This window comes from Elephantulus edwardii, unplaced genomic scaffold, assembly GCF_000299155.1.
Source record: "Elephantulus edwardii isolate Elephantulus edwardi_28Jun2011 unplaced genomic scaffold, EleEdw1.0 scaffold00086, whole genome shotgun sequence".
Taxonomy (NCBI): domain Eukaryota; kingdom Metazoa; phylum Chordata; class Mammalia; order Macroscelidea; family Macroscelididae; genus Elephantulus; species Elephantulus edwardii.
Window position 1 is genome coordinate 6,214,603 of NW_006399836.1, and position 20,980 is coordinate 6,235,582.

Sequence of the window (20,980 nt, forward strand, 5' to 3'; positions counted from 1 at the left end):
GTGGGGCGGGGGGCGGGGGGAATGGGTGGGGCACGGCTAGGGCAGGCGCGGTGGGGCGGGGCGTGGGGAATGGGTGGGGTCTGCGTGTTGTGGGCGGGGTGGGGCATGGTTGTGGAAGGGGCGGGCCAGAGCCGGGTGTGCCTCACCTGTAAGATCTTGCATCGGTCTGACAGACAGTCCATGTCGTCGCAGGGCTGGTACATGCCCAGGGTCACACAGTTCAGCAGGATGACCAGCATGCTGATGCACTCAAACCATGTGCACATCAGGTCAAGGAAAAACCAGAGGCCACAGAAGGTGCACACCCACTGCAAACAACAGCTTATCCCATCCCTGCTTCTTCTCCCCAGTCCACCCGCACCCCCACCCCGGGGCTCTCCCAGCTTCCCAAACTCGCCCTGGGGGGCCGAAACCCCATTGGGCCACCACTGGCGGGGATAGCTTCCTCTTCCCGGAGAGCAGCCCCTCTCTGGACTGTCCCCGCCTCCTCCACCCCTGACCACAGCTCTCTGGCCTGCCTCCCTTCTCCTCTGTCTGCTCTCTCCCGCTGGGCCCTTCCATCTCTGCGTAGCCTTGTTCTCTGGCCTGGGTCTGAGATCAGGATGGACAAGATAGCTGACTGCCCCTCTTTCCCTTCAAGCCTGAGGCCAGGGCTGGAGTTCATCACTGACCGGCAGGATCATGCCCGACCCAGGCCCAGTGCCATGCAAGACTGGGTATGGCTAGCTTGGGCCTTCCATGCATCAAGTTTCCCTCAGCCACAGGCTCTAGAGACCACTTCTCCACGTGGTTGGGTAGGGCCTGTGGGTACTTGTTTGGAGAGGTAAGTGGGGCCCATTCACAGCTCCCACCTGACTCTGTACAGATGAGGAGGAGGCCCACTTGACCATCCCAAACAGGTGTGTCTCACGTTGACCAAAGGCTCAGATCTCAGAACACCTGTTCCTAGTCGTAAAGAGGCCAATTATGGTAAATGGGCTTACAGTACACACAGCATGAATGGCTGGAGTCAGACTCATGGGTGAACTTCCACACCAGGAAGCCTGGCTGGACCTGGAGGTGATGACTAGAGCCAGGTGGGGTTTGATGCCATACAGCTCCACACACCATCATTCCTAGCTCTGTGTCTGCCCTCCTTCCAGAAACTGAGCAACAGGAAACAGGAAGTCAACTCAGGCTGTGGAGGCAGTAAATGGGGGAGTGCTGCCCCTGAGTCAGGGTGCACTCACCAGCACTGTGGTCTCGGGCACCTCATTGTTGTCTCAGAGCCTCAGTGTCCCCCTGGCAGGAACACTGGCCCCAGCGCATCTGCTCTGGTCTTGCCGCCCATGCAGCAGCACTGAATCGTTAAAAACATCAAAGGACCGCCCTGCCCTTGCCATGGCCCTGCTGTGCCTCCCTATCTCCTTCAGAATCAGCTTAGAGGTCCCCAACATGGACTGCAAGGCCCTGTCCATGCCTCTCAAGCCCCCGGCCTTCTCTGCTCCCACCATCACCCCAACTCACTCTGCTCCAGCCTTGCTGACCTCCGTTCAGAAACACCAGGTAGCCTCTACCCCAGGACCTTTGCACATGTTGCTCCTACCTGAAGCCTCTTTCCAAGACCCACAAGGGTAATCCTCTGGACCCTTTCAGTTCATTACAACCTCCTCTGAGAATCCCCTTCCCCCAGTGACCCCCCCCTTTCATCTCTACCACCAGCCTCTCTGAGCATTTATCATATCCCAAAACCATGAAGTCAACATATTCACTATCTTTGTCCACTGCGAGAACATTCCACAAGGACCCCAAAACAGCAACAATAGAAAAAAAAAAAAAACCAAACAAACCAAGAACACCAAACCAATGCCAATGCCAAAGAGTTGACTCTGATTCATAATAGGGAATCTCCATTGCGTTTCCAAAGCTGAATATCTTTACTGAAGGAGCAGGTGGTGGATTTGAACCGCTGACTTTTTGTGTAGCTGTCTAATACATTAAGCACTATGCCACCAGGATCCCCTCCACAAGGACTGTGAATTCACAGGTCTAACAATGGCAAGAACCTAGGACAAGCCTGACAAAAGCGCTCTGAATGAGCAGGTGAGTCTCTATTGCCCCCTCCCATTCTACAGCCAGAAATTTGCTGCCTTGGAGGCAAAGCCTCTGCCCTCCAGTCCAAAGTCACAGCTCTGGAGTTGGGGAGCATCTCTGATACCTGCCAGGAAACTGACCTGGTTTCCATGGCAACCACTTCCCCTCTGGTCCCAGGGCCCTTCTTCACCTTGGGATGCTGCCTTCCCTCCCACCTGGCCCTCAGACCCTGCCTACCCAGCCTTGCTCCTTCCTGCCCCTCCCACCGCACTGCCACACTCCCCCCACAGCCTGTAATTAATTTCAGGCACTGCCAGGCCCCCCTTCTAGCCTGAGCACTGGCTTCAGCAGCAGCTTCATCATTAATTAACTTTTTTGAAGTTCAAACGTTCTAATTACCAGTGAACATCCTCATCCCCCTCACCTCCCTCTCAGCCCCCCCCCCCCGCCTGTTACGCTCTCTCCTTCCAGCCACCTTCTCTGCTCCCTCTGCCCTTCCTGGCAACTCCGAGCTCTGGGTGCACTGGGATGTCTCCCAGAAGTCCAAGACTGTGGGGGTTGGAGTTCCATTTTACAGATGGGGAAACAGAGTCTCACAGAAGGGAGAGGCCTCTCCCAGGGTGACATGGCTGGGGAGTACTGGAGCTGAGACTCACGCCAACTCCTGTGGACTCTAAACCAGGACTCTCCACAGTGAGGGCCCGTCTCTGGCCACAGCACCCAGTCTCCTCCTGCATCCAGCCGCAGTGTCTCCTGACATTCACCTCTCTGCCTTTCCAACTCTGGCATCTGCCTCTCCAATCAGCCCCACACAATAACCAGCCACTGATTCTAGCATTTTACATTTAATCCTCAGAGTACTACTGTTTTTACACAAATAACGGGCGTTAGACAACTTTTGCAACCCTCACAACTCCCTTAGTTTCCTATGCCAACAGTGTGCTTTAAATGCATTGCTTCCAAAGAAATGTTTATATGAAAAAAAAAACCTCAACACAACAAAACCTCTTTTATAAATGAAAGAAATTGAGACCCAAAAGGAAATAGGATTTCTTAAGTCACCAGCTAGGAAATAGCAGTGCTAGAATTTGAACCTAGAGCCTGCTCTTTGTGACTACAATTATTTTGCCCCTGCTAGAGTAAAATATGGACTGCTAGGAGAACAAACAGGTTTGTCTTGGAGAGGGTGAAGCCGGAATGTTCCTTGGAGTCAAGGATTCTGAAGCTTCGTCTGACGTATTTTGGGCATGTTGCAAGGAGGGACTTGTCCTTGGAGAGGGACATCATGTTTGGGAGAGTGGAGGAGGGACAGTGCAGGAGAGGAAGACCCTCGATGAGGTGGATCGATTCTGTGATTGGGATGGTGGGAATGAGTGTGTCGGAGACGGCAAGTTTGGCCCAGGATAGAGCGGCATTTAGGGCTCTTTTACATAGGGTCGCTATGAGTCGCAAGCAGCTCGATGGCACAAAACAACAACAAGACTAAAATTCCCCGAGCACAGCCATGATGATGCCTCTCTCCTGCTCAAGAGCCTTCAGTGGCTCCCTATCGCCTTCTTTATCAGAGCATCCAAGGCCTCCTCAAGATCACTCAGTACACTCTTCTCATCTTACTCGAACTTACAGCTATCTCCAAGCACAGCTTTTGCGTGTGTTTTCCCCTCCACTTGTGTCACTGCCTTGTCTCACTACCTTGTCTCCTAAGCAAACTCCTATTCATCCTGCACTGCCCAGCTCATTTATCACCTCATCCTTTAGATCCCCTGATACACCTTCCAGCCTCCTCCCTGAAGTGCACCCTAGCCACCTTGGCTAGCCCATGTCCAAATAACAAACCTGGTGGCCACCACGATGACCATCTGCCTGGACCTCATGCACGCACCCTTGATTCTGACTACAATCCACAGGGACAGGCTAGAACATGTGAAGGGACTTGCCCAAGGTCACACAGCGCTGAGTAACGTAGGCCGCAGCCGCCTGTAGCTGTGGCACCAAGCTGCCTCTCCAGCCTGTCCATCTCGCCTCCCGCCTGTGCCTCAGGCAAGGCAGTATGGCTTTCATCTCCGGACACTGTGCTTCGGGCATTCAGAGACAGACAGGCTCAGTCCCTGCCCAAGGCACCAGAGATAATCCCAGATGGGCCCCTTCCAAGAGCCCATGGGGCTCAGAGGCCAGGCCAGAGCAGGCATCGCTGCCAGTACCTGGTTTCGGGATCAAAGGCAGCGGCCTCCTTGAAGTAGAACAGGCCATGTGACAGAGGGTGGAAGGTTGTCAGAGAGAATCAAGGTCTCCGGGCTGAGCACCATTTGTCACAGGGCTTCGGACAAAGTTCTGGGCCTCCAGGGTGACTTCAGGGAGAATTAAGTCCCAGGAGGACAGCATAGCATGATAGCGTTGATGGGGGCTGGATGGAGTATCAGTTGCATGAGGGTCTTCAGGGGCTCCCACTGCCTCCCACCACTCAGCCACTGGCCCCCCCAGCTGGTGTCTGAAGCCAGGCTCTTAAGACCTAGCCCGATTCCTGCCCAAGTGACCTTTGACACAGAGCAGCCTTCACTGTGTAGACAGGAAACAGAAAGACAGAGAAATGGAGGGAGGCTGACCAGGTGACCCAGCCTGCAGTAGCCAGAGAAGATGCAAACATATTCCCATGTGAACCCAGGACGGGCTTCAAATCCCCTCACCAAACATCTCCCCCTTCCCCCCACCGCATGTCCAGCCCCACTTGGGCAGCACCCGCTCAGCATGGCCACCCAGGTGGTCATTTCAAGCTGATTAGATCCCTGGCGGGCAGCCTCAGGCACCTTCCAAGAGTACAGATGGGGAAACAGATCAATGACAAGGCAATCGATACTGTTTCCTTGGCAGACAAAGTCTTCCCAAACCCTAGCCTGAGGGAGAAAACCACAGGGGCCCTGGGGAGGGAGGGGCTGCAGCACCCTCCCAAGCATCTGGGCCCCACCTCAGGTCAGCACTGGCTTCAGAGGAGCCTTCCCTAGTACCCAGCTGCCCACCTGCATCCGTCCCTCCTCTAGCCACTCATGGCCCTCAGAACTGAGACCACTAAGCTGAGCAGTGAATGAAAGAGCAGAATTGAGGGCATATATCGAGCGCCTACTCTGTGCCAGGCTAGGCTGCTGTAACAATTGCCAACATTTCTTGAGCGCTTGTATGCCAAGAGACAGTCAAGAAATGAAATGCTGTCAAACATCTTTTCAAAGTGCTTTAGAGCAAGGATGTCAGTGTCAAGACTAAGATGCACCTGATCCAAACCATGGTATTTTCTACTGCTTTTTGTGTGGTGGGGTTTTTTTTTTACAATTATGGAAATTTTTTTGTTGTAGGAAGGTAATAATAAAAAAAGAATTTTTTTCTGAAACTTTCTATAAGCAGTATTTCTTATTTTAATTTATTGATTAAATGATTAAAACTTATCATGGCTCTAGGATTCAGAGCTGGTTGGGGGGGGGGGGGGGGGGGGAACTGAAGTTCCAGTCCTCAAGGTACTTGATGTCTATTTGATACTTAAAATATATATGTGAAAGGTTGTGCAAACATAAAATGATACACATCGGCAATAAGTCTATACTCAAGACCATATACATATGAAGACGTAACTCCTAAGGACTAGGGACTAGGCAGCCTCAGATTCATGGTTGACCAGAGCCCCTACTAAGCACTTTTGTTTCTTATGCATCTGAAAGATGAAAAATGCATAAGGAAGGCCAAAGAAGAATTGATGCCCTTGAATCCTAGTGTTTGCAAAGAGAACTGAGTATCCCATGGACAGACAAAAGAACAAATCTGTCCTAGAAGAAATGCAGCCAGGATGATCCCTAGAGTGAAAGATGATGAAGCTTCATCTCACGCCCTTTGGTGGTGGTGTGTGCCACCAAGCTGGAACCGACCCATAGCCGACACTCCAGCGAGTTTTCAGAGGCTGTAAATCACAGACAAGGAGACTGTCCAGCCTTCTCCAGCACAGCAGCTGATGGATTCAAACCGCATGCCTTTGGGATTGCAGGGCAGCTTCTTAGCACGAGGACAACAGACTTGTTATTATTGTGACGTACCATCAAGTCACTTGTGACTCATAGCGTCCCTATGTACAGCAGCCCTGAAACCTGCTCTATCCTGTGCCAACTTTATTATCTCCAACACACCTAACCTCATTACCCCAGTGACTGAATCAATCCATCTCATCGACAGTCTTCCTCTCTTGTGCTTTCCCTCTGTCCTTCCAAGCATGACATCTCTCTCCAAGGACTGGTCCCTCCTTGCAACATGTCCAAAGTATGTCAGATGAAGCCTCAGAATCCTTAACTTCAAGGAGCAGCCTGGCTTCACCCTCTCTAGGACGAACCTGTTTGTTCTAGCAGTCCACGGTACCCTCAAAACTCTTCTCCAGCACCACAGCTCAAAAGCATCAATTCTCTTTCTATCATCCCTAGTCATTGCCCACATCTCTGTCACATAGCAAGCAACTGTGAATACTATGGCCAGTATTAGGCACACCTTAGTCTCCAGACTGATATCGTTGCCCTTCACTGCTCTGAGAGGTCTCTGACAGCCAACTTTCCCAATGCAATTCATCTCTTGATTTCCTGGCTGCTGTTACCAAGAGGGTTGATTGTGGAGCCAAGTACACTAAACAGACTTAACGGAATTAGAGCCTTAGAAATGGATCACTAGGAAAGGTCAAGAGGATCAGAGAAAGAGAGGAAGATCTTCACCAGGATGTACTGACACCGTGACTGCAGCCATGAACTTGAGCAAGGTGGAGACGAAGACAGCACAGAACAGAGCGAGGGTCAGAGCTGTGGATCACGAGGTCGCTGTTGTTCATGAGTCCTGGTCACTCGACAGCACCTAACAACAACGTTTGCCAAGGAGCTGTCTAATCAGATAGCATGTTTTCTCCCATTTTAGGAATCCTGGAGTGGTGCAATGTTAACGCGTCCAGCTGCTAACACTGGTTCAAGTCCAGAGGTGCCTCGGAAGAAAGACCTGGTCATCTACTGAAGAACCAGTCACTGGACACCATAGAAGCACAGCTGTATTCTTACACACCTGAGGTCGCCATGAATCAGAATCGACTTGTGACAATTGGCACCTCATTTAAGCCTCATAGTAAGTGTACGAAGCCGGGAGCTGGAAGCCCCCAAAACACAGGGCCCATGTGTCCAGGGCCAATTGGCATTGCCATGTGACCAAGGATGGGCTTGATAAACTGTCAGCAGCACATCGGAGCATCACACATCGGTCAATGAAATTGCATCCCCCAAAACCACATGTGCAGCCTATGACAAGGACACGGATGGGGCCAAGTTCCAGACAGAGTCTCTTCTCTCCTGCTGCCCTGCTACAAGCCTGTACCCGACGCGGCTCTGTGATGGTTCTGTGACCAAGTCAGGGAGTTGTCACTGGCCAACATCACGGCCAATCATACAGGTCAAGGCGTCAGCAAACTACAATTCTGAGGCTGAATACAGTTTGCCTCCTATTTTCATAAGGACGGCAAGCTATAGATGGTGTTTACATGCCTGAATGGCTGAGGGGGGGAAAAATCCAGAAAAAGGTAATATTTTGTGACATGTGAAAGTTATGTAAAATTCAAATTGCAGTGTCCGTAAATAAGGTTTCCCTGGAGTACAGCCACGCTCACTGATTGCCTATTGTCTACGGCTGCTTTGCCGCTTACAAAGGCAGAGATGGGGAACTGGGACAGAGACATGCATCTCACGAACCCAGATATACTTACTACCTGACCCTTTATAGATAACGGCTGCTGATCCCTAATCTGTTTCTGTTGTTATGGGCCATCAGATGGGTTCCAACCACAGGGCCACTGTGGATAAAGCCGAACTAAGCATTGTCCCTCCTGCACCATCCTCAGTCATTGCTACGTTTGGACCCAGGATTACAGCCAGTGTCAATCCAACCTGTCGAGGGGCTTCCTCCTCTCCACTGAGCCTCCAACTTTACCAAGCATGATGTCCTTTTTCCGGGGACTGGCCCTGCCTGGTAACATGTCCCAAAGTGTGTGAGATGAAGTCTCGCCATACTCGCTTTTTTTTAATTTAAAGAAGGGTGACCCAACAGAGTGTGGAAACTACAGAGCAATATCATTGATTTCACATGCAAGAAAGATTCTACTGAAGATTATCCAAAAACAACTGGAACAGCACATCAGCAGAGAACTGCCAGAAGTCCAGGCTGGGTTTAGAAGGGGTTGTGGTACTAGGGATATTGTAGCTGATGTTAGATAGATCTTAGCTGAAAGCAGAGAATACCAGAAGAATGTCTATCAGTGTTTCATTGACTATGCAAAGACATTTGACTGTGTGGATCATAACAAACTGTGGCTGACTCTGAGAAGAATAGGAATCCCAGAACACCTGATCATGCTAATGCGAAACCTATACTTGGGCCAAGAGGCAGTCGTCAGAACAGAGCAAGGAAACACGGCATGGGAAGGGCATACACCAGGGATGTGTCCTGTCTCCATACCTTTTCAACCTGTATGCAGAACAGATTATCCAGGATGCTGGGCTCTATGAGGAGAAGTGTGGTGTCAGGATTGGTGGAAGATCTGTCAACAATCTGCTTTATGCAGATGACACAACCCTGCTTGCTGAAACTGAGGAGGACCTGAAATGCTTGCTGCAGAGGGTCAAGGACAGCAGACTTTTGTATGGATTGAGGCTCAATATCAAGAAGACAAAGATTCTCACCACCAGACCAATTGGCAGCATCAGGATGGATGGTGAAGAGATTGAGATTGTTAACAACTTTAGTCTGCTTGGCTCCACAGTCAACACTCTTGGCACCAGCAGCCAGGAAATTAAAAGACATATTGCGATGGAAAAGTATGCTGTTAGGGATCTCTCCAAAGTACTGAAGAGCAATGGTGTTACTCTGGAGACTAAGGTGCGTCTGATACAGGCCATGGTCTTTGCAATCACTTGTTATGCATCAGAGAGTTGGACAATGACCAAGGAGGACAGAAGGAGAATTGATGTCTTTGAGCTGTGGTGCTGGAGAAGAATATTGAATGTACTGCCAAAAAAACAAACAGATTCATCCTTAAGAAGGTTAAACTGAGCTGCTCCTTGGAGGCAAGGATTCTGAAGCTTCATCTGACATACTTTGGACATGTTTAAGGAGGGATGGGTCCTTGGCGAGGGACATCATGCTTGGGAGGGTGGAGGGACTGCGCAGGAGGGGAAGACCCTCTATGTGGTGGATTGATTCAGTGACTGGGGTAATCGGGATGGGTGTGTCAGAGGCAGTGCGATTGGCACAGGATAGAGCAGGGTTTAGGGCTGTTGTACATAGGGTTGCTATGAGTTGCAAGCGAGTCAATGGCACATAACAACAACAACAACATTATTAATTTCAATGAAAATTTACAGAGACTTTGGGTTTCCATTCATTCATTGTTGCTCTTTTCTCCCCTCCTAACCCTCCCCACCCCCAGTACACTACCCCCTTGGAAAAGTAAAAGAAAAATTCTTTCATTGTTTTACAATCCCTCCCCTCAGGTCCACTCCACTTATGCAGCCTTTGGTCTGGACTCCCGTCATGACAAAAATACCTAATCACATATCCCTTTTAAGCAGTTTCTCCTTCATCTATTTCAATGCAGTATACATTATTGAACCCATCTTTCTCAGTCTCCTCCCAACCCCGATGTCAGTCCTGTTTTACAACAGTGGCACCATGCAGGATTTGTCCTTTTGTGACTGAGATACTTCACTCAGCGTAATGTGCTCCAAGGTCATCCATTTTGAATAATAATGCATGAGTTCCTTGTTTTTCATTGCAGCATAGTATTCCATTGTGTGAATATACCACAGCTTCTCTATCCATTTGTTTGTTGATGGGCACTTAGGTTGTTTCCAGCTCCTTGCTATCCATACTCGCTTCTAAGGCACACTCCAGAGGCACTTCTCCCAAGACAGACTTGGTCATTCTTCTGGCAGCTCATGATATAGTCAATATTCTTTAACGACACCATGATCCAAAGGCATCAATTCTTCATTGTTGTTGTTGTTGTTGTTAGGTGCTGTTGAGTTGAGTACAACTCAAAGCCACTCTATGAACAACAGATCTGAACCCTGTCCTATTCTGTGTCACTCTTATCATCTCTGACATACTTGACATTGCTGCAGTCACTGTGTCAATCCACCTGGTTGAGGGTCTTCTCTGTCACTGTCCCTCCACCTTCTCAAGCAGGATGTTCCTCTCCATGGAAAAGGTTCTCCTAGCAAGCTGCCCAGAGTATGTGAGATAAAGTTTTATCATATTTGCCTCTGAGGAGCAATCTGACTGCACCTTCTCCAAGACATATCTGTTTGTTCTTTTGGCCATCGGTGGGATATTCGGCACTCTTCTCCAACACCACAGCTCAAAGACAGCAGTTCTTCTTCTATCATCCTTATTCATTGTCCAGCTCTTAGCAGCACCAGTGACTGAAAGAACCATGGCCTAAATCAAACTCACCTGAGTCTTCAAACTAACATCATTGCTCCTCAATAATTTGTAGAGATCTCTGACTACAGACTTTCCCAAAGAAATGCAACTCCTGATCTCCTGACTGCAGGTACCAAGTGGATCCAAGGAAGATGGAGTTAGTGGCAGTTTCAATCATCTATTATTATTGTTGCCTATAGGCCCAAGGGCAAAAACCAATTCTTTGGTCTTTCATTTTTTTTCTTATTTCCTTTTATACTGGTTTATTTACAGAGTCCATCTACATTGGTTTTCACACTGGCTCTTCCCCTTTTAATTCTTTGGTCTTTCTTCATCATCCAGCTTCTGCATACACATGAGAGGATTGAAAACATGGCATGAGACAGAGACACCTTAGTCTTCAAAGTAACACCTTTGCTTTTTTAAATACTTTTCAAAGCTTCTTTGCAACAAAGTTATTCATTGCAATATTGCAACAAAAATCCATTGCAATATGTCATCTGATTTCTAAACTGTTGCTTTCATGAGGGTTGACTGTGAATCCAAGAAACAGGAAGCCGTTGAGAACTTCAATATCCTGATCTAGCTAAAAATGTGGCGTGAGGTGAGCTGTGCCTTGGAAGCTGGGAGCAGGGTCTATTCCATGGAAGCTCAGCAGAGAAAGTCCCTGTCTTTGTCAGCCTCTCTTCTAGCAAGGCCAAAGGTCTCCTATTCTCTGGTGTTAATGGGAGCCCCTCTTCACTTGCAGAGCACGAAGAACTTGTGCTAGCATTATCTGCTGGTTACCTACTATTTGCCATCCCTGAGTTGTGCACATGGATTATAGACTCAGCTGTTAACCAAAAGTCCGGCAGTTCAAGTCCAGGTGCCTCAGAGGAAAAAGGTCTGGTGATTTAGTTTTGAAAAGTCAGCTACTGAGAACCCTACACAGCCGTCCCTGCTCTGACACACATGAGGTCACCGTGAGTCAGTAACTAATACCGTGATTTTGGGGGAATTTTTTTTTCACCCAAAGTAGGAAATAGAAGAGATGTTCTCACAAACCCTTCTGACTCCTTTTTTGCCTCGTTGCAAGCTGAATCTCCACTTGCACCTTTCAAACTAAACAAGCCCATTAATTCAGGCTTGAAAATGAGGAAGGTCAACGTCACCCAGATACCCCCAAACTGGCAAGTAATATTGTTGACCTCTATTCTATAGATAAGGAAAGTAAGGAACAGGGAAGTCCGGTAACTTGGTCCAAGGTCATGCCAAGGTCAAGTGGTGAGGCTGGGATGTGAACTCTGAACATCTGGTCAGAGCCCAGTCTTCCACAAACAGGTACTGAGCGCCTATTGGGTGCCAGCACTGGTTCCAGAGCCAGGCAGCTGACATGTGGCAGGGGTCGGATTTGAACTCAGTTCTCGCTGGCCCCAAGTCCCTTCTCGCTCCTGTGCTCTGCAGCCAGACAGGCGCAGCGCCTGGCATATTCGAGCTCTCCACTGTTACGTGCTGAGTGGAGTATTAGCTTTTTCCTCTCTCCCATGTCTCCTCCAAAGGCCCCAGCCAGGTCAGGAGACTGGGCCCAGGTCTGCAGTGTCCCAGGTCACCAGATCGCTGATCAGGGTCCTGCTGGTGCTCAGGTCCATGCTGCATCCAAAAGGACCAGGGAAGGGGCTACTCCGATTGGAAAGGAAGATTTATCAGCAGTAAGGGGGAATGTTTGCATCATCGCCCCCCAGCCAGCAGGGGTGGGAACAGAACCCTGTTCCTTCAGAAGGGAGTGTGGCCTGGAAGACAGGAGTACCAGAAGTGTTACCGTATCAGGTTGTCCAAGGGGTGACAAGATGAAGGGCAGTGCCCAGTGCCCTAGCAAGCCTTGGGGGCAGCCTCCTCTCCAGGAGCGGGAGCCAGAGGCCTGCATGGTTACCATGGCGACCACCACCCTTCATCCTGCAGGCCCAGCTGACAGTCACAGTTTCTGTCACTTGGGGGGGGCTTCAGGGGGTAGGTGGGGGTGGGAGTGCTGGGTTTAGCGGGGACCGCCAAGTTTGTTTTTATTTTTATCAAATCTGAAATCTGATCTATTTCCCCAGGTACATCTCAGTTGTCTAAATAAATCAGGCAGAAGAAGGGGGCTGGGGGCACACTCACCCCAACTGGGGAAGTGAGAAGGCAGACTGGCCCCCACAAAGAGGAGTTCCTTACTCCACTGGTCCCCAGGGGGCCCAAGAATGGACACTGGACCTTCACAGACTAAGCACTCGAGTTCTAGAACCCCAGTTCTTTCAGACTAGCTCTATGCTGCTCTGATGCTAGTTCACAGGCATTAATAGAGCACCTACTGTGTACCCAACTGTGCAATGGGGTACTGATTAGCTCTTGTCTGCTGGGGCCAGTGGGCCCGGAGCATCTCTGCTCTAGGATCCAGCTGTGATATGCAGCTACAGCACTAGTGGCTACGCTCCAGGCCCCAGACCTCAGAGGACACTCATTCATTCGTTCATCCACTCCTGCATTTATTCTACTATACAGGAAACAACCGCTCTGGGAAGTTGCCTGGCTGCAGCTATAAAGCTAAATATAAGTGCATGCCAGGGCCCCACATGGCGTCCTGAGTCCCAAGAGAACTATTGGTGGAAGTCTGCAAAAAAGGCACAGACCAGGATATTCAGGGCTGTGTTATTCAGAACTGTTGTAACTCGATCACAACCCAAACACTTAGCAACAAGAGAACAGGTACTAAAAACTGAGGTGAGACAGGAGGTGGATGTGACCCCGCCACAGAGATTGTGATGGCTCCTAGTGGGTCAAGTTCAAAGATGCTGCTAAACAGCATGTCCACAACAAGAAGTATCCAATCTCGAGTATCAATAGTGCCCAACTTAAAAACTCCTGAGGTATGATGCACTTGGAATACTACTCACCCATGAAAAATGACCTCCAACCTGGATAAACCTCAGACAGAATGTTGCATCCACGCAAACCAGCACCAGAGAATAGACTGCCAATAAGCTTAACAAGATGAAATGAAAAATAATAATGAATTTATCTACAAAGAAGAGCAAGCCACAGTCAGGCTGACCATCAGTGGGGACGTACGAGGGTGTACGGGGGCTGCCATGCCCTGTCTTCCCAAGAGTTTGATTCACATGGAAGGATTCCTTGAGTCTTGCACAGGGACTTGTGAGCTCAGCTGCACGTATGTTTTACCTCCATAAAAAATTTAACAAAAAATGATGAAAAGAAAGTGCCATAAGGAAAAAATAAAAATGCAACTATTAAAAAAATCAAAAGCATCCCCTGAGACACCTGCTGTCCTCGATCCTGCACTGCCTGGGAGCGTCATCAGCCCTACTTCACAGATGTCACCATGGCCACACTCAGGGGTGACGGGCCTGGGAACTGAACCTCACACTATCTCCTGATAGGTCCTTCTAATGTGTGTTTAAGGGTTTCTTCTTAGCCCCACAGCCTTGGGACACAGGTTTGGTCAGACATGATTATACTCACTTTACAGATCTAAAAATAAAGTCCCTAGACAGCAAGATTCACCTAGGGTGGCTCTGGGGTTGATCTGGGACCAGAAAGTAACAAGACCTCTGGGCAGATGGTCCTACACTTCTGTCTGCTTACATGCCTCCAGCAACGAGCAGCTCCCTACACTTTGAACAGCCTTTCCAGGGCTGACGGCTTCCATTTATGAGCTCGGGGGTCTCAGTGAGTTTGGACCCCTGGGATATGGGGAATGGCGAGTGACCCAAGGGACAGGGGACTCCTTCATGACCCCTGTCCCCACTCCTAGTTCTTGGAGTCCCAGCCTAAGATGACTCACAGGATTTAACCCAAGTCTCTGGTTCCCAGATGCCCACCAGCCTCAGTGCCCTCTGCTGACAGCCAGGGGAGTGGATGCCGTGGGAAGGATCAGGGCCACCAGGTCCAAAGAAAACCTGGACTAATGGTCTCCGGGCAGGAAGCTGCCAGGAGAGGCACTCGCGGGTCTGCTGAAGGCCAGGAGGGCTCCCCGGGCCAGGGGGCCAGAGGGCCAGTGTCCATGGGCTGACCCAGCCTCTGCAGCCCCCTCGCAAAGGAGGTATGTCTGCAGGGAGGCCTTCTCTCACTCCCAGGCAGGGGTGCAGACATCTCTTTGGGGACTTCAGACTCCAGACCCTCCTTGCTTCCAGCAACATCCAGCTGGGTGCCTGTGGCCTGCTGGGCGCCTCACCACAGCCAGGCTGCGTTCTCCTAGGACAGAGCGTGCCCAGCCCTCCCTGCGCCTGATGCCAGCCTTGCAGCAGCTGCTTGGGGACCACTGCAGCCTCGGGAGGAAGTGAGGTCCCCATCTCTTGGAGGCAGCAAGGAAGCTCAGGAGGGATTTCTGCACTGATGGAATTTTCCAGTAATCTCTCCTGCCCTGATCTCCCCTTCCTCTCGGATCTAATCCCCTGACTCATTCTTCATTTGTTCAACACCCCCTCGCCTCCAAGGTCCTCTGTGCCTGGCCCACATGGGCTCTGGGGAGTGCAACAAGCGAGCTGTAATACTGGTTTTCCATGAACCCCCACTGTGTCGGTGGAAAGAGTCACAGAGGGGCTTGGAACTGTGGCAGAGGGTGTGAGGGCCCTGGACACGCACATGTATGTGCACAGAATGCCTGCACACATCTGTACACGTAATGCACGCTTCGAACTCCCGTGTCCATGCTCGTCTCCAGACACAGCGCCGTAACCGTCACGCCCAGCAGCATGGGGCACTCTGACTCCTCTCTCCTTCTATCACAGGGGTCCTTGACCTTTTCTACATCTGCCAGGGGAAGCTCACAACTCATGTTTTCAAATGCACAAAGTTAAAAAAAGATAAAATACCAACAACCAAGTTTAGGATGACAAAGGAAGTCAATTCTATTACAGTGATTATCAAGTTTTTGTTTTTCTTAAATCTGTGATGGCAAAATCTAAGTGCTCCTTTGTCGATGCGGTAAATAGCAGATGCAGTGATGGGTCTAATAGCTGTGTCATTCGGCTCAGTGATGAATGGAAATTATTTTCCTGGAGCTCTGTGATGACCGCGACGGGCTGTGACAATGCCAGCGCTTTCCACGGGGTACCGAGGCCGCTGCAGCGTGACCTCCCTTCACAAAAAGGAAACGTTCATTTCGGCTGGAGGTCAATGGACGCAAACAGCAACTTCTCCCCGTCCAAGTGCACAGTCCCCAGGCCAAGGCCCTCATTCTAGAATTCTCTTATCCTTTGGTCTCGGGGACATGATTAGTCCTTAGTCAAGTTCTCGTATCTCCTGGGTCCTTTCCTTAAATGTTAGTATGTTAGGATGCTGGGGCTCCCCAGCTTCTGGTCCTCCTACACCCAAAGTCTTGAGGACCATCCCGAGGTTGACAAGGTCCTCTCAGGCTCACTCACTGCACAGAAGGTCTCCCCAAAAGTGCCCTGAGGGGCATGCATCTGGAACCTCAAATGCATCCTGTCTGAAGTAGGATGTGTGGTATTCCCCCAGAGCAGAGTCTCCTGCACTCCCAGCCCCGTGAACGATGTACCCCTGCCCCCTCCCCTGCCAACCCAAGAAGCTGTCTGGACCAGAAACCTCTGGATCCCTCCACGCCTCTTGCCCCCTACCTGTGTTGGAGACCTGTCCATTTCATCAAATCGCACCCTTCCAGGCAGGCCAGCACTTTCTCCCTGCTGAGCCTGTGAACAGCCTCCTCCTCTAGCTTTGCCTCTCCTGATACATCCTCCACACCACAGCCAAACCTCTCTTCAGTAACAAAAGCCTTGCATGGCTCTCCACCACCTTCCCAACAGTTTCCAAACTGTCTTACACCCACACCCCTTGTTTAAGCATTCCTGGCCGCCCCTCCGGTTTCATCTCTGTCCATGCAGTCTCTGCCTCCATCAAATGCTAGGATAGAGTTCATCAAAAGTTCTGTTGCACACCTACAGTGGTTACGGATGTGAGCCAAGGTCTGGAGAAGAGATGCATTCATAAAACATGAAGACTGTCCTCGGGGAGTTCACAGTCTAATAGACAGTGAGGTCAAGAGGTCAAAAAATGAGAATACAGCCTGGGACATGGCTGGAATTCAGCAGGTGGCAGGCAGGGTGGGGAGCTTAAAGCAAGAGTATTTGCTGAGCAACGGATGGATGGATAGATGAAAAGATGGGTAGATGAGCAGATATGTAGACAGAATAGGGACCTGGGTAGTTGGGGCAGATGGGCAATTGGGTTGAATGGTTGATAGTTGACGAGGTAGGTAATAAATGTAAGAGTGGTTGGGTGAATGAGTAGGTGAGTCCATGAGTGGGTGGGCAAATGAATGGATGACGAGATGAAAGGGTGCATGAAGGTACAGCTTAGTACCTGGTGGATGAATGAGTAGGTGGATGGATGGAGGACACACGGAAAGATGAATGGATGGGTGGATAAATGAAGAAAAGACAGAGAGATAGATGGGTGGGGAACAGATGATGGATGAGGGGGTCAGAAAATGGCTAATTATGTAACAGCAGGAGAAGGATGGGCATTGTGTGATTTACTGCCTCTGAAAACCCACGGGAGGTTCAGCTAAGAATCAGTTCTGATTCAAGGGCATGAGACAACAACAATGTAACAGCTAGTAAATGGCTGGTCAACAATTCAAACCCAACCTGAGTCTTCCTGGTCACAGAAAACCCTTCAGGTTAGTGCTTGTTGTTATTATTGATGATTGCTGCCGAGTAGAGCACAACTCATAGCAACCCTATCAACAAAAGACCTGAAGCCTTTCTGTAACTAACGTCATTTCTCCAATTTCATAGAGTTTCCAGAGTCATGTGGTTTAGGAAGTGGATGCCATTCCTAATTCCAAACCTCTCTTAAACTGGGAGCTCCACCAAACACTGTCCACCATGGGCAACCATTATGGCATTTGACACCCCAATGGCACAAGGTTCAACATCACAGAAAACCCAGATTAGCTCAGTACAGCAAATTGACAGACAAGTACTGTACAACTTAGAAGAATGTTCTTTCAAAATATAATAACACAAGGCCTGAGGGCCCTCCAGGATGTCTTGTTAACACTAAACAAGAGGCTTAAATTTAAAAAAACAACCAGACATTCCGTCTGACTCAAACAAAACAAGCGCACCCATCTTACAGGGTCCTGCTATGTCACCGGGTCTGGTTAGGGCTCAGTGCCCCCTTTTTCCTCCATCAAAGATACCTACCCACTGTCAGTCCTGCCCTTCTTCCCAGAGCCATCGCCTGCTGCCCCTTACCTTTCAAAACTTCAGAGGATCTCAGAGACCTCCTAGACCTGGGGTCCTTAGCACTCTTGCCATCTAGGCTGGAGAACCATAGGCTCCTTGCTCTCCACTCAGGAGATGTGGTAAACAGGCTCTCCCCCACATGTAACAACCAAGAACACCTCCAGACATTACTCCCTGGGTGCAAAATCACCCCCAGCAGGGAATCAATGATATAGACCCTGCTCCTAATTTTATAAGGGAACTGAGACCCAGCGAGGGGGAACCACTTGCTGAGGTCACTCATTGTCATGAATTGAATAACAGAATGATGTCCCCTCAAAATATATGTCAGCTCCACTGGGTCATGATTCTCTGTGGCTTGACACTTCTATAATGATGCCATTTGGCAGCTCTGTGAGGGAAGTTCCCCAGGGGTGGGATCTGCATCACCTTTTATCTTACAAGAGATAAAAGGAGAGGAAATCTCCCAGAGGAGTAATCTCACTACCAACCAAGAAAGAGGGGTCTACAGCAGATCATTTTCTTTGGACCGAGGCTTCCAAGCTGAGAACCTCCTAGACCCAGGGGAAAACTGATGCCAACACAAAGAGAGTTCTCCAAAGGGTGTCAGGCACTCCAGGAGTTCAAAGGAGACAGGACCATCCCCTAGAGCCTTCACTTCGAGCCAGGGTCCTGAATTCAGACTTCTAGCTTCCCAGGCTGTGAAAGAGTTTCTGTTTGTTAAAGCCACTCTCTTGGGTTACAACAAACACTTGGCTTGCACCTGGCAGAGCCCTGACTGGACTCTGGGGACACTTAATCACCTTGCCAAGACACAGCTGTGCAGCTGGGGGGCCTTCAATTGCTCCTGTCCTATCCACCCAGCCCTCTCCCCAGCACCAGCCCAACACCCTAAACTTTTGCCAATCTACAGCATCCCAGAGACAGCTAAATCCTGCTGCTTTCTCACCTAGTCATAAACTGGTGCTCAGAGAGGCCACACCATGCACTCAATGCCACAGAGTAGTAAGTCCCAGCATTGGGATTTGACCCTGAGGAAAGATGGAGGGAAAACAGCAGAAAAGATTCTAGCCTTAGTAGGTAGACAGGGACAGAAATGTGGAAGACGACCTCCCAGAAGAGCTGGAAAAGGATTCACGGGAGGGCACGCTGGCTGATTAAAAAGACATATCGATTTCTCTCTGAAGGAAACAAATGAGGCCATTTTTCTCCCAACAGGATTTCAGGTGCAGAGGAAGGTGGCAGGTCAAAGTCAGCTTCTGACACGGATGCCTGGCCTGGGCAGAATGGATCAGTGAACCAGCACATTGTCGATGGACCAGGCTGTGCATCTGTGCAACACGCCAGTTCCAGTCAGTTTCAAGGGGTCACTGGTCAGACCTCCAGCCCCCGAGGCCAGAGAAGACAAGACTAACGGAGCACCGAGCAGGGCCCTCCTCAAAGGCCAGTATCCCAACACAGGCTGCTCCAGATTCCAGACCTCACACATCCTTCCCTCTTCAAACTCATTCCCTGCCTCCCTCGGGCTGCAGCTCCAGCCTGAAACGCCTTAGCATCCTCATAACCCACCCCCTTTCCTGCCTGTTTCCTCTGCTCCCTCCACCTCTACCCCAACAAAAATCTCTCCTGTCCTGTTCCCAGGCTCCTCCTCCTCCTCCAGGAAGGCTCCCATGGTATCCCCAGCCACAGCCACTCCCTGAGGGTCGCTTTGTCCAGCTGCTACCCATTGTGTTTTACAGGAATGTGATTCAGGTGTAAAACTATCCCACTCCCCAAACTGGAATCCCTCTGGGTCATAGCAAGGCATCTGGCCTCATACACAGGGTCACCTCCACTCAAGTCTCAGGGGGACGTCAATAGACGCCCACGGAACACTGGAGGAATCCATCAGCACTCAAGTACTCATTGCAGGAGCCCTTGGCTGCTCTCCCAGACTCAGTCTCTCTCCTGCCCAAGGACCCTGCCCACATCTCAGTCCTGCCAGCAGTGAACCCTGAGACTCAATGAGGGCAAGCTTTACCTCTGTACTCAACACCCTGAAATCCAGCCCCCACCTCCAGCCACACCAAACTCCTCACCATTCCCTATACTATTGCCTCTGCTCAGAGCAACATCCATCAACTGTTCTTCTGAAAAACTCCTACACATGCAGCAATACCCAGGCCAGATGCCCTTTTCTCCAGGCAGGTTTCACCAACACTCACAAGCGAGGCGAGAACAGCCTCTGCACACACAATTTTCTTCACACAGAAACCTCCATGCGACTGGCCCTGAGTCTGCCCTGGGGACCAGGCTTGTCCCTGGCCCCTCCAGCTCTCTGACTGCCAGCCTGCCTGCTGGCTGACCAATGAGAACACAGTGTCCCCTCTAGTCACCACGAGCACCCTCAGGGCCCAGCTGGATGCTAACTCTTCCTTCTGAGAAAAACAACCTTCTCCACACCAGATGGAGGGAAACGGGCAATTTCCCAGACATGTGTTGTTTCTCCCATCAGCTCTTGCGCCCGTCTGGACTCCCTGATTAGGCCAGGGCTGGAAGGAGGACACCCCCAGAGTACCCCTTCCCTGAGCAGCCCCAGAACTGCCTGGGAGTCTGGAGTGTCCCTCACTCTGTCAGTTCCTCACTGTGTGACCTTGCACGAGCCAAGCTCCCTTCCTGGACCTCGGTCTCCTCACCTGCGGAATGGAGGGGTTAGCACCGTCAACAGGAGGCCCAGATACCTCTGACAGTGTTTCAAGAATCTAAGAGGTAGTGGAAATGGCGGTGGCCGTTGCAATTCGGGGAAGCCAGGTAAAACCAGCCTTGCGAGAGATTCGCATCCACTTATGTCAGTGTTCAGTCTGCAGCCAGGGCGTCAGGGACTTCATAGAGAAAAAGTCCATGGAGCTGAAGAAGGCGAAGCCTGACCTACCCATCGTAATCCGCGAGTGCTCTGGTGTGCAACCTAAGCTCTGGGCCCACTATGCATTTGGCCAAGAGAAGAATGTCTCTTTGAACAACTTCAGTGTTGATCAAGTAACCAGAGGAGTGGGGAACGTGCTACATGGCAAAATGTGAAACCTCAATTGGTATTTAAGAGAAGCAACCCAAGCCAGGGCTCTACCGAACTGAGTACAGAATGGCAAAACATGTTATTCTGTTCTCTATAAAGTTTGTGCTATTTAAGAAAAGAAGAAGAAGGAGGAGGAGGA

General features: G+C 50.2%; 1 protein-coding gene across 1 annotated transcript in view; it reads right to left on the bottom strand.

The window, feature by feature from the left end:
* CACNA1I (calcium channel, voltage-dependent, T type, alpha 1I subunit) overlaps positions 1-20,980 on the bottom strand; it is a 186,428-nt gene that overhangs the window by 150,311 nt on the left and 15,137 nt on the right. The window contains exon 2 of the mRNA XM_006890106.1: positions 147-258. Within this exon, the coding sequence (XP_006890168.1) occupies positions 147-258 (112 nt within the window). The remainder of the gene's footprint in view (positions 1-146; positions 259-20,980) is intronic.